Below are 12,513 nucleotides of genomic sequence, written 5' to 3' on the forward strand. Positions count from 1 at the left end.
ATTTTATGTCTATAATGTTTGTTGACAGAAATGCAAGAAAGTTTTAAGCTAGAGGAATTTTTCTAGATAAATACATTTAAAAAGATTGTGCGAGTCAGCAGCTTTAGCAGTATGTATCTGTGGTGGCACAACCAAACCATAATATCCCACTTTCTTGGGATATAACAGCACAGGACGGTGTGGATTTTGTCAGCCAGTTTTGGATGTTGGAACTTGTGTTAAAAATCTTTTTTAAGAGAAGTTATCTTCTTCTAACTTCAAGGCTCTTCTGAGTTTGTCCTTATCCTCAAATTTGGCTGTTGTTCTTTATGGAGATTCTTCATCATGCAGTGCTTTAATAGTTGCCTCTCGTCACCTGTGGCATCAATATGCAGACCATTATTGTGGCAATATGGGGAAAGTTGTAATGGTCTGTAGGAGAATAAAATATAATTTACATTTTAATGAAGTTTGATATTCAAAATTTTTTAATTCCTCAACGTAATGGTGAAGGTATCAATGTTTAAATGTACACATCACTTAGATCAACTCCTAAATCACATGACACTGTCGGTAACTCAATATATATATATATATATATATATATATATATATATATATATATATATATATATATATATATATATATATATATATATATATATATATATATGTTGTTTTAAGTTTATTTTATTTCATTCTGAAACATAATTTTAAACATTTAAGAGAATTATGATTTTCTAGACATTTTCCATCTCTTTTTGATCATATCTAATAATTCTCCAGTTAGTTTTTGACTTTGACTTATTTTATTTTATTTTTTGCAGTTTGCGGGACAATCCTTGCCAAGTTGCTCATTATCTTTTTTTCCAGTGTTTCTAACAGAAATTAAACCAATTTCCTCAGGCTTCAGAGGTTTCAGTGCTGGTGAAAGGCTTCAGAATGACCCAAAAATTAGTAAAAAGCTTTTATAAAGTTAGGCCTAAATCAAAAATAACATTAAAAGCAATTATAAAAATAAATGTTTGGTTTTTTTAGAATTTCAAATGTATATTGTTAATAATTATAAATCCTCTCTCTCTTAATTTTGGCTAATTTTCAGGTAACATAAACACTTAATGGCAAGCTGCTGATGCCTTTAAAAAAAAAAAAAACCTGACAGAAATCCAACCAATGTGCAAACAATTCAAAAAATGTTTAATGCTCATGAAAGGTGTCTGAACAAAAAAAAAGATGTCGATTTAGGTTTCAAAGGGTTAACAGTACTATTTAAGAGAATGCATCAACAACAATACATTGAAAAACTTAAACTCATATTCACTTATCCTCTTTAAATTTATGCCAATGCAGCGGAATAACCCCAAACATCCTTTTCACCAAAACGTAATTAACAGCACAGTAACATCATGTTAATCTCATTTTATATGTAGCTCAAAATGAAGAACACAATCAACAAAACCAAAATGTGGACTCAGATGACCTGAACTACTCAGTGCTCCGTTTCCACCCAAACACAAGAACTCGCAGTCCCCCATCAGTGAGAGCTGGAGCCAAATGTCGTGCATGCTGCCGCCAGATAGACGCCACAAACACCTGGAATTGCAGCTCCGAGCACGTGATGCTTCTTCATAGAAACTTGAGGATGTGATGAACTGCTAATTTCCTTGCCATTGCTCTGTCCAAAAGTTTTGTTATAAAGATATCGATGTCAAGCCAAATTTGCAATTGTATGGTTGTGCTGAGTTTTGTGCTGGCCAATACCTAGCATTTTTTTTGTTATCATGCAGCAGACCTGGAATAACCTCCCAGATGAGACACGTCCAAACACCGACCACTTTAAAGTCAAAGCTAAAAACATTTTTACACTGCCTACTCCACCCGCTAATGACTTCAAACATTTTAAACTTGATTTTAAATCATTTAAAGTAATCTTTTCGTCTTTGTATCTCTTGTCTGCACTTTTGCTATTTTTATTTTTACATTTTTAAATAGTAATTACTCTAACCCTTGATATTTTACCACTGTTGTAAATACATATACGTTATTATACTACAGCGTAAAGCACTTTTAATTGCCCTGTTGTATTAAATGTGCTATAAAAATAAAGCTGCCTTGCCTCTAATACTTGAGAACAGTTTTCTGAGAAGTGCAATGCAGTAAAGGAATACTTTATTCCCAAAATGACCATTTGTGCATCAATCTCTCACCACGTGGTACCTTGATGAAAAATCCAAAAAGGCAAGCATTCTTATAATTTGAGGGCAATGGGTTTTTCTTCAAAAACTCAACTAACACATAAAATAACTGATACACAAACGGTCACTAATCAGGTCAAGTACTCCTTCAGAGTACTTCAGATGTTTTTTGGAAAACACCTATAGATCTGTAATGGCAGTAAATTAGTTAACAGGACGCCGTTTTAAGTGTTGTAAATGTTTTATTCATGTAGGTCAGATTGTAAAACGATACAATGCACAGTACTGTAAATTTCTTATGTCCATCAAAGTTGTGTGAAATCAGTTTATGTGGCAATTTCATTAACAGTATTTAAGTTTTACAAGAGTTTAAAAATGTATGTCTGCCTCTATGTAACTTATCCATTCAAATGTGCCCAACTTAGAGAAAACTAGATGTCTTGAATGTTTCTCTTAATTTCAGATTTTTAAAAAAGGCCAACCGTATACCATAATCCATATCCAATTTCCTGGAAGTGACGACTGTCAGTTTTGAAGTAGCTTATTAGGGATGCACGATTTTTTATTTCTATTTTTTGGCTGATATCTGATATGCTAACCAATAGATATATCAACTTTTTTCTTACCTAATTCTAGTGATGGAGTTTCTTCTTTAGTGAAATTAAAATATTATGTATACTCTTACTGTGATGACCCACCAGTAGATGGAATCAAGAAAGACAATGTTTTTCAACGTCAACTTGAATTTTTTTTTATGCAAAATACGAAAAATACTTCAATTTAGGGCTGTTTTGTACATGTTCACTTTGTCAATCATTTTACAAAATATCAGCTTGTGATATCGCCGGAAATCAGCACTTTGGCCAATTCTGATATTTCATTTTAAAGCCAATACAGGGTTTCTGCAGCTTAAAGGCAAGTTAAATTTATCATTTTTAAGACATTTTTAATGCCACTTCGAATTTACTTTAAGACTAGTACTACAGCAACGAAAATTGCAGGAAAAACACATGAACTGACGTAAATTACTCGGGGTTAGGGACAATTTTACCCACATTTTTTATTGTAACATGTCACAATAAAAAGTAATATTCAAATGTAATATTGGAAAAAAGTTAAGTGTATATATATATCCCCTAATCTGCATGCCCTAAATGCTTAAAGCGATCCAAAATTATTCATAAAAAGATTTCGCCAGTTATTTTGACATTTTCCACTACCGTGTCTGAAAAAATAAAAATAAATTCACAATGTCCTACTTCCTATCTCATAGCATGTTTGAGACTTTTGAAAGACTGATTTAGGACATTTCAATTTCAATTAAGGACTTATTTTTAGATGAATTAAGATTTTTTAAGGATCCGTGGGAACCCTGCATTACCTGCAGATACCGATGATTTATCGATATTATCGTGCATCCCTAAAGCTGACAGCTGTTTTTAAGCTAACACTGCCAGTTAAAGCAGGCTTACAGTTGAATGGATACGTGTGTGTACAGGTGACGAGTTAAAACACATATCTAACACTCTGAAACAGTAAAATGATTCATTATCAATGTTACAAACCTCGACAGTAAACTAGTGATATTTAGCTGGAAAAATGAAATGTGTGCATGTTTCTGCATGAGTGTCCTTAAAGCCCTTCACTTACCTGTCGACTCTGAAGGTCTTCAGCTGCCTCTGTCGTCATCTGCCCCCAGATTCAACGTAAACTAGCCTCAGCTCCGAAAGCTCACCTGGTGGAGTACGGCTGAGGCGCGTTTCGACCTTCTTCACTCAATCTTTACCCTCGACAAGTTTCAATTTTGGAGCTAAAAGGGTACGCTGATGAATGAGCAAAGCTTTAGCATTCCAGACATATTTCTTTAATCAGCGTGACGATTTTAACAAGTTTGTTATCCGTGATGTCATTAATGAACGAATGGTCATTAAATGAAGGATTATTTTTTTGCGAAAGGTCCTAGCAGAGTTTTCGAATTCATTCAAGCGGTTACAGTGATGAGGTGTTTTTTAGCGCTGGGCATGGTTTGGGGCACATCTGTGAACAACATTAACTGCACAAATCCGTTTATTTAAAACAAGGTCGGTAACATACAGGTACATTTGAGCGGTTTGCGGTAACTGTCCTATTAACAGTTACTTTCTTCATTCGTAACCTACGTCTTACAAGTTTTAGTTTTCACAGCAACGTCACATGGAGGTTTGGTTTTCGGTGGGAAAGCGTAACATGAGGGAACCAACGTGCAGGTTAGATTTGATACCAAACATGATTCAGTTGATTTAAATCTACAGTCACAAGTATCGCTTAGAAACTGCTGCTGAGATTATTCAGCTGTCTACTGTACACACAACACCAGAACACTAATTTTTCCAAACGTAAAAAGTACAAATAAAAAAAAACCACGCATATTTCAGACGTCAAGCTTAAAAAAAGTACTACAGCACAATGACAAACTAAAACAGTCATGGGAGGGGGGAAAAAACGAGTAAAAACTCCCCCAAAATAATAAAAACAAAATCAGACGTTGACGTCGGGAATTCGGTTCCTCCTGTGAGCGTCGCAGGGGAACGTAACGCGCTCAGCCGCAGACAGGGGGGTAGGATAGTGTCACGTGCATCAGGAGGCGGCGAGCGGCGACGCAGTTGGACGACGATCCTGAAAAAAGAGCAAATGACACACATGAACTGTCTGCAACTGTTGATCCAAAGCTCGTTGTTCCATCTCATGACATTTGGGCCTGTCGAGTCCCGCTCTTCAGCCAGAGATCCCAGACTCAGCAGTCTGCCTTCGTTGGATTATTATCAAAGTTTTCACTAAAATTAGCTAGAATCCATGTGAGGGCACAGACGTGCGCCACCAACGATTTTACACTTGCTGAAACTTCGTACGCATGCTCCTACAGGCTACTTTTTTTCCACATCAGTGGCGTGCAGGTTAAGTCATGAGCTGCCTCTGCCTTTACAGGGACGGTTGGCACTTTTAGAAAAGAGAAGAACACCAGTCTACCTCAGACCTATTCTCACCTTCACATGTCAGGGTGCTTAATAAGCGTAGCGTGCAGGCGGTGGCGGAGGCAGCCGTTCGGAGTAGGGGTCCCTGGCGCGTGGAACTCCGTATGCAGGGACCCGGGAAACCGGAGAGAGTCGTGAGCGCTCGTAGGAGTAGCCATTACTGGCGGGGGGCACTGGCGCGCTTGGTGCTCTCCTGAGAGGACTGCGATCTCGGGCGTAGTATGAGGACGGAGGAGGTGGGAGGGGACGACGCTCATACGGGTCAATAGGCGAGGTCATAAGACGGTCTCGGGCGACGGGAGGAGGAGGGGGAGGAGGGGCGCCGGGACGTTGGTCCTCGTAGGAGGGGATGCCATACGGACGGGCTCTGTACTTCTCATAGTAATCTACCACGCTGTACCTGTCCCTTTCACCCTCATAGGGACGTTCGGGATAAACTGCTCGTCTAGGGGGCGGCGGTGGCAGAGGAGGGGCGGGGTAACCTGGGGGTATGTGACTGAGGCGGCCTCTCATGTAGCCGGGCGGAGGAGGCTCGTGCCTCTCTCCTGGATAGCGAGGGGGCCAGTAGCCACCCCTGTCTGGCGGAGGAGGGAGATAGTCATCGCGTTCATCATGTCTCGGCCGGCTCTTAGAAATCTGGACATGGATGCGTTTGCCTTGATACAAAAAACACAACGAAAAAAACATATTTAACAATTAAAATTCAGTCGAAACACACCACAACTACAGCTTCACTTGCACATATAAGCCCTTTCTTACCTTGAAATTCAGAATTGTCCAGTCCCTTGATGGCATCCATGGCCTCGTCAGAGTTGGACATGTGTACAAAGGCGAAATTCTTGACAACAGCGCACTCTGTGACTGTGCCGTACTCTTCGAAGAGAGCGCGGAGCTCGTCATCAGCTCCCTTCTCGACGTTGGCTACGTGCAGTTTGACAGAGCCTTGGTTCTTCCCGTGGCTGGACTCCACATTGATCGGTGTGCCGTGAAGTTTGTAGAGGTGCAGACTCTTAATGGCTTTGGTGGCGGCCTTGCGGTCATCCATGTGGACAAAAGCGTAGTTCTTGATGATGGCGCATTCTGTGACTGTGCCGTACTGAGTGAAGAGGGCCTTGATTTCTTCCTGGTCTGCCTCTCGGGGCAGGTTTCCCACAAAAATTTTCACCATGGTTTAGAATCTGTTTCAGAGCAAATGAAGAAAAAAAGGAAATACGTGAGTCGGGGGTGGGGGGGCAGAAAGATGAAGGCCTGTCAAAAAAAAAAAGAAGCACTGAGGTACTGATGATTTGTTATAAATTTTGACATTTTTCCAGCAATGTTTTTTTGCTTTTTTGGCATGCTTCACCTGCTGAATGTTCTCTTTAACAAAAATAAATAAATAAAAAAATACTACAATTACATAATTTATCATAGCTAGGTACAAGCGTTGGATTTTTAAATTGCGGATGGTCCTTAAGACACAACGTGTGCTATGAAGACTTTTGCCAGAACCAAATCTGAGCTTACTATAAGATTTTATTAAAAACACTTTATTCTACATCTCATTTAATACTTTTTATTTATTTATTTTACTTTTCTTATCTTTGATTTATTTATTTAGCTTTTCATTTCTTTGGCATTGTTTAGGTAATTTTTCTTGTAACTTTTTACAACAAATGTTTGCTGATGTTTGGGTCATTTCTTGTTAGGCTGCTTGTCACATTCTCCCCACATTTTTGGAAAAAAATGAGGTTTAAAGGATTAAAATCGCGATTTACACTACAGCGCTTTTTAAATAAAAAGAACCCAAAATACACAACTTGCGTGATCCAAAGGGTATACACAAGAGATAAAAACAAAGACTTTTCTCAACTCGATGATTTTGCCACCAAAATTTAACTTTCAAATCTCGAAAGATACTTTTAAAACACACTGAAGATAAAAAATCTATTTTTTGATTTTCGTAGCTTAAGGGAGGGTAAATATAAAGTCACACCGAGCCACCCCCTTGTCTGACAAATAAGAACATTTGTTGTAATTTAACTGGTAGTTCACATTTGGTCTATTTTAAATCCGTTTAAGAGTAAACTGCAGATAAAAAAGAATACGTAGGAATGAAAACAAACATACTATTGCGTTTGAATAATCTGTGTTTTACTATCATGAAGTAACGTTATGTGTCAATCGTTTTCTCTCACGCGACAGTCGAAGTTTAGAATGAAAAATGACGTTTTTTTGCAAAATGGCGGACGTCAATTTTATACAATAACCAAACGAGCCTTAATTTCATTGTGAAAACACAATTTATCGAATTTTTTTAAATACTAAAACGTAAACACGAGTGTTATTGCTCCAGTAATACAGTGTGGATTGTCTAAGCGCAATTTCTGGTGTCAGTTTAGCAAATTTGTGCTAGCTGTTAGCTCCGGGCGAGCTAACCGGAGCTAACAGCTATTACACAAAGCACCGCTCTCCATATTAACGTAAAGCAGCGAGCAGGCGAATATTTCATAAAATGTTAGAAGACATTTTAGGAATTAAATAAATGCTGTAAAATGCAACATAAAAAAAGATTAATGTGTGTATGTTTTGTTACCTTTTTTGCCTGCTGGCCTCTACAAAAAAATTAGGGCCCTTTTCCAGAGCTTTCCTAATAGCAGAGCAGCTTTCCCTACGCCGAGAGACTTCCGCTCCGGTTTTTTCCTGCTTCTTCCTCCGCCACAGTTTTTCCTGCTGAACCACAGCGCCTCCAACTGGCCAGGCGGATTTGCGTATTTTTTAGGATTTTTTTTTTTTTTAATTTTACTTAAATGTGACGTCTACGACGGAGTTGTAAGGCCACATTGAGGATTTATTTATCTTTTTTAGAATGAAGTCCCAATATTATGAGAAAAAGTTGTAGCATTACGAGAATAAAGTCCTAGTTTAACAAGAAAAAAGTCGTAATATTATGGAAATGAATTCATAATATTACGTCTATAAAGTTGTAATATCACAAGAAAAAACTCGCCATATTTATATGAGATTAAAGTCGTAATATTATGAGAGTAAGGATATTACAAGAAAAAAATAGTAATTTTATGAGAATTAAGTCATATTTTTATGGGAATGGGGATTATATTACCGAAATAAACATAGGCTATTGCCAGGACAGGCAGCCTCCTCTTCCTGTTGATTGTTTTGCTCTCTTCTTTTTTGTTCTCTTTATCTCTTGATGTAAGATGGGATTTATTTTCTTTTCTGTTATTATTATTGTTGTTGTTATTTTAATAGGATGTATTAAATAACGATAATTATTTTTATTATATTATTATTTTATTAATAATGATTTTTTCAAAAAAGGAAATTAGATTACATTTAATTCCATTAGATTAGATTGACACCACATCAACACAACAAAGGCGACGAGTATTAGCCAATCAGAGGGAGAGTAGGGCGGGTCATACTTTAGCAATCCAATTCCATTGTTATTTGGGTTTTAGGACAATGTCAACAAAGGGCTAGCTTCTTTGTTTTTTGCCTACATAAATAAAAATATTTTATTTTATTTCTGGATGGAAAGTTTAATGGGAAAATAAAGTGGTAAATTAAATAAATATCGGCATTTTTGGCATTTTCATTAATTCATTGACACGTGTATTTATTCTTTTTTTTTCAATTTTAATTCATATTGAGTACTTCAGACAGAAGAAGCAGCAACATTCAAAATTTTAGATAAATCACTCACTTGCACTGAAGAATGAAAAAATATATGGACTGTGACATAAAACTGCTGCATAGGTGGAAATATTAACTCAATCCAAGCAATAGACAGTACGTAATTAAAAAGACAATATACACACACACACATATATATAATTACAAAAATAGAAGTAATACTGATAATATCAGCAATTCAATTCTAAAAATCATGATAGCAATAATAATAATAATAACAATGATAATGATCTAAATTTTTTTTAAAAGTTCCAGTTTACATCGGCAATGCAGATTTGAGAGGCACGTCCCTGCTCTATACAACTTAACAGATGTCCAGTAGAGTCTACTGAGTATTTTGATTTGGACAAGTTTAGATCTGGCATCTCTCATAGGTTGCAGCGTCTCTCTCAGAAGCGTGGTCCATTCATCTACTTGATACAGTAAGTTACCTGTAAGTCTCTTTCCCACACAGTTTTTAGACCTCTTTTAGTACAGTTAAAGTTCTCCATTAAATAAGTAGATTTGGCCTGCCAAATGTGGAAGATTGTTAAGCAGTATAAATGTAGAGTATATAGGGGATTGGATAAGTGGCTTTGTAACTACTAATCCCGCTTTAGAAAGACAGTCTCTTAACTGGAGAAATCTCCAGAAATCTTTGTTATGGAGGTTGTAAGTTTCTGCCTGTTTTCTCTGTTGGAGAGGAGAGATACTATCTGGGCGCCCGTGAAGGCCTCCTGGTATAGTATCATGATAGGCAAGCGCAGTCGTCCAAACTCTGTTTTGGCCTGGAGTCTTTTAAGTTTCATCCTTGCCTTTTTCCAGCCCAAATGAATTGAGTTATCATTTTTTCTATAGTTTTAAATATAGTTGCTGGAACATTCAGTGGCAACATGCTTGAGTTTAGGAGCGTTAACCATTTTTATTATTTATTCTCTCCCCCATAATGAAATCTGTAATTTATCCCATCCCTTTAGAAGGACTTGTATCTTAGTCAAGGCTGGATCAAAGTTATCAGATATAATGTTTTCAAGTCCAGGGTTCAGAAGGATACCCAAATATTTAAGTTTTTTTGGGACTCACCGAGATTTCCAGTTTTGAAAATGACTTCTATAGCAGGACTTGGATAAAGGCATCACCTCACCTTTAGTCCAGTTTATTTTGTACCTGGATATGCCTGAGAATGAATTAATCAGATCCTGCATCGGAGGGACTGACCTCTCTGGGTCTGACAGCAAGATCAAAACGCCATCTGCAAAAATTAACATGTATTTTCCTGACCGCCTGATGTGATACCTCTTATTGCTCCACTTAGTCTTATAGCTTCTGCAAGAGGTTCTCGTTCAATAATGAAGAAAAGAGGTGAAAGCGCTTTCTGTTTTGTTCCACGTCTGACTGGGAAAGTGGGTGATCTCAGATCATTAGTCGTAACCATAGATTTAGATTGTGTATATATCATTTTTATAATATCCTGGAACAAGGTTCCAAATCCAAATTCATTAAGAGTGAAATTTAAATTGCTCCAACTAACCCGATCGAATGCTTTTTGGCAGCTACTGGGGTGTTCAGATCTTGGGTCCTCCAGATTAAGTGCACGTGGCGCCTAAGGCTATCTGAAGAGGATTTGTACCATTTTTGTTTTAATCTATAAAGAGAGTGTTCTGCCTTTTTTTTAAAAAAAGATTGCACTGAGCTCATATTTAACCCTTAGTAAGCTGGCCAGACAAGTTGCACAAAGGTTTTCCCAGTATTACCTCTTCAGATGTTTAATTTCTGTTTCATAATTGGAGACTTTGAGCTGGTCTTGTTTTTTAATTAATGCTGATTGTTGTATCAAAATTCCCCTTATGTAAGCTTTAAACTCATCCCACACAAATCCCTGTTCAGCAGTTTCATTATTGGTTTCAAAAAATAGGTTGATGTGATTTTTCAGATTTAGATAGGATGCTTCCTTCTGTGCAATGCTGATGTTCATCCGCCAGCCTTTAGATCTTTCTTGTGGTGTCCCCAATGAAAAAACTAAGTAAACAGGGGCGTGATCTGTCAAAGCAATCATGCCTATACTACAGGCTCCAATACTTTCAATCAGAGAATGAGAGATCAGAAAGTAATCTATGCAGGGATAAACAGCATGCCTATTTGAACAGAAAGTGTAATCGCGAGCAGTCCAGTGTCTTTACATAGGGCTTTTATAGCATCCTGGCCTAGGAATATGGTTCCCTGATCTGTCTAAAAACACATCAAGCACTTGATTAAAATCACCACCCAAAATCATAGGGACATTGGAGAAAGAAATCAGGGTCTTCTACATTAGGTGTGAAAATATTGCCTAAGATTATTTTTTGCTCTGACATATTTACCAAGAGTATAACTGAACTTCTCTCTTTATCTTTAGATTCCTTCTGTACTTTAACACTGGGCCTTTTTTGGTTGAAAGTCTTGTCAATCCATCTGTCATGAATTCTAATTGTATCCTTTTCCAAGAGGTGCATTTCCTGAAGCATCACCACATCGGAGTTATTTTGTTTCAGGTAACTTTTGGTATAGGAGGCCAGGCCATTAACATTCCAAGAAGATATCTTAATCACACTGGTTCCCATAATTGTTTATCTATGCCAAATTATCTTTCATATAGATCCAGATCAGGTTAACCTCAAACCACTGAACTCTTATACAGTGCCACCTATAGAACAAACAACAATACTGGCTTTTTATTCCCATACAGAACACACCAATCCCTTGGTAACAACCCTCTCATTGACTCATGTATTTATGTATTTATTCTTTTTTTATTTTGTCAGTTTCAGTCCTCCTACCATACTTCTATGTATGCAGTGGGAAGTTATCATTGAGCCCATACAGCATGTTTTTACCTGTTTGGGCCGAAATCTCCTTCCAGCACATTCCTTTAATAGTAATAATTAACTCAGTCTCGTATTTAGGAACTCATTCCATCACTTCTCATGGCTTAAAAATGCAAACAACTTCTGGTAATCAGCCTCCATGTGTTATTGTGCAGTCATATGATTTTATAGCAGGGCTCAGTTTCCCGCTAAGGTTGGTTCATCCGGTCAATAATAAACGTGAAACCATGCAGTGACTGCCTTTCAGTTTCAACTTACATCATTGGGGAATTTTTCTGAGCTGCTGTGCTGCATTCAGGAGCTCGTCTTTAAATCGTACGTTAGAGAACAGCAAACTATTATGACATATTTGATAAGAAAAGTACATGATTTAACTTTAACCCTGGATTGACCAGTTTTCTTGTGTTGTCATCTGTTATTGATATAAATTCATTATATATTTAAATGTATTATAATTATATTACTGTTATTTATTTCGAATATGTAAAATACAACAAAAACAGTTGTTAAAAACATATTAATAACAAAAGAGAAAGAAAAAAACCCATAATGAATCCAATCAGCAAATTGCATTGATTAACATGTGAGAAATAAAGTGGGAAGTTGTATGAACTTCTTGAATCCTACCCCTTTGTTAAATAATTAAACTATCATTAAAAAATCCATTTTGAAAGCTTTGTTATATATATGTACCAACATACACACATATATCTCAATATTTACCATTCTGCCCACAATATATACTACTATATACCAACATACAATTTCTAATGGTCCTTGGATCATGTG

The 12,513-nt window shown here is 36.9% G+C and overlaps 1 protein-coding gene across 1 annotated transcript; it reads right to left on the bottom strand.

Annotated features, from left to right (window-relative positions):
• Positions 1–4,015: 4,015 nt before the first annotated feature.
• LOC121962292 (RNA-binding protein 4.1-like) lies at positions 4,016–7,895 on the bottom strand. Its single transcript, XM_042512529.2, has 4 exons — positions 7,761–7,895; positions 5,945–6,363; positions 5,198–5,841; positions 4,016–4,829 (listed from the first exon to the last, which is right to left on the bottom strand). Exons 2-3 carry the CDS (start codon positions 6,351–6,353, stop codon positions 5,216–5,218), a joined length of 1,035 nt encoding a protein of 344 aa, XP_042368463.1. The 5' UTR covers positions 6,354–6,363; positions 7,761–7,895; the 3' UTR covers positions 4,016–4,829; positions 5,198–5,215.
• Positions 7,896–12,513: the final 4,618 nt, after the last annotated feature.

The sequence above is a fragment of the Plectropomus leopardus genome, chromosome 23 (genome assembly GCF_026936395.1).
Source record: "Plectropomus leopardus strain MGB_pleo_1.0 chromosome 23, ASM2693639v1, whole genome shotgun sequence".
Taxonomy (NCBI): Eukaryota; Metazoa; Chordata; class Actinopteri; order Perciformes; family Serranidae; genus Plectropomus; species Plectropomus leopardus.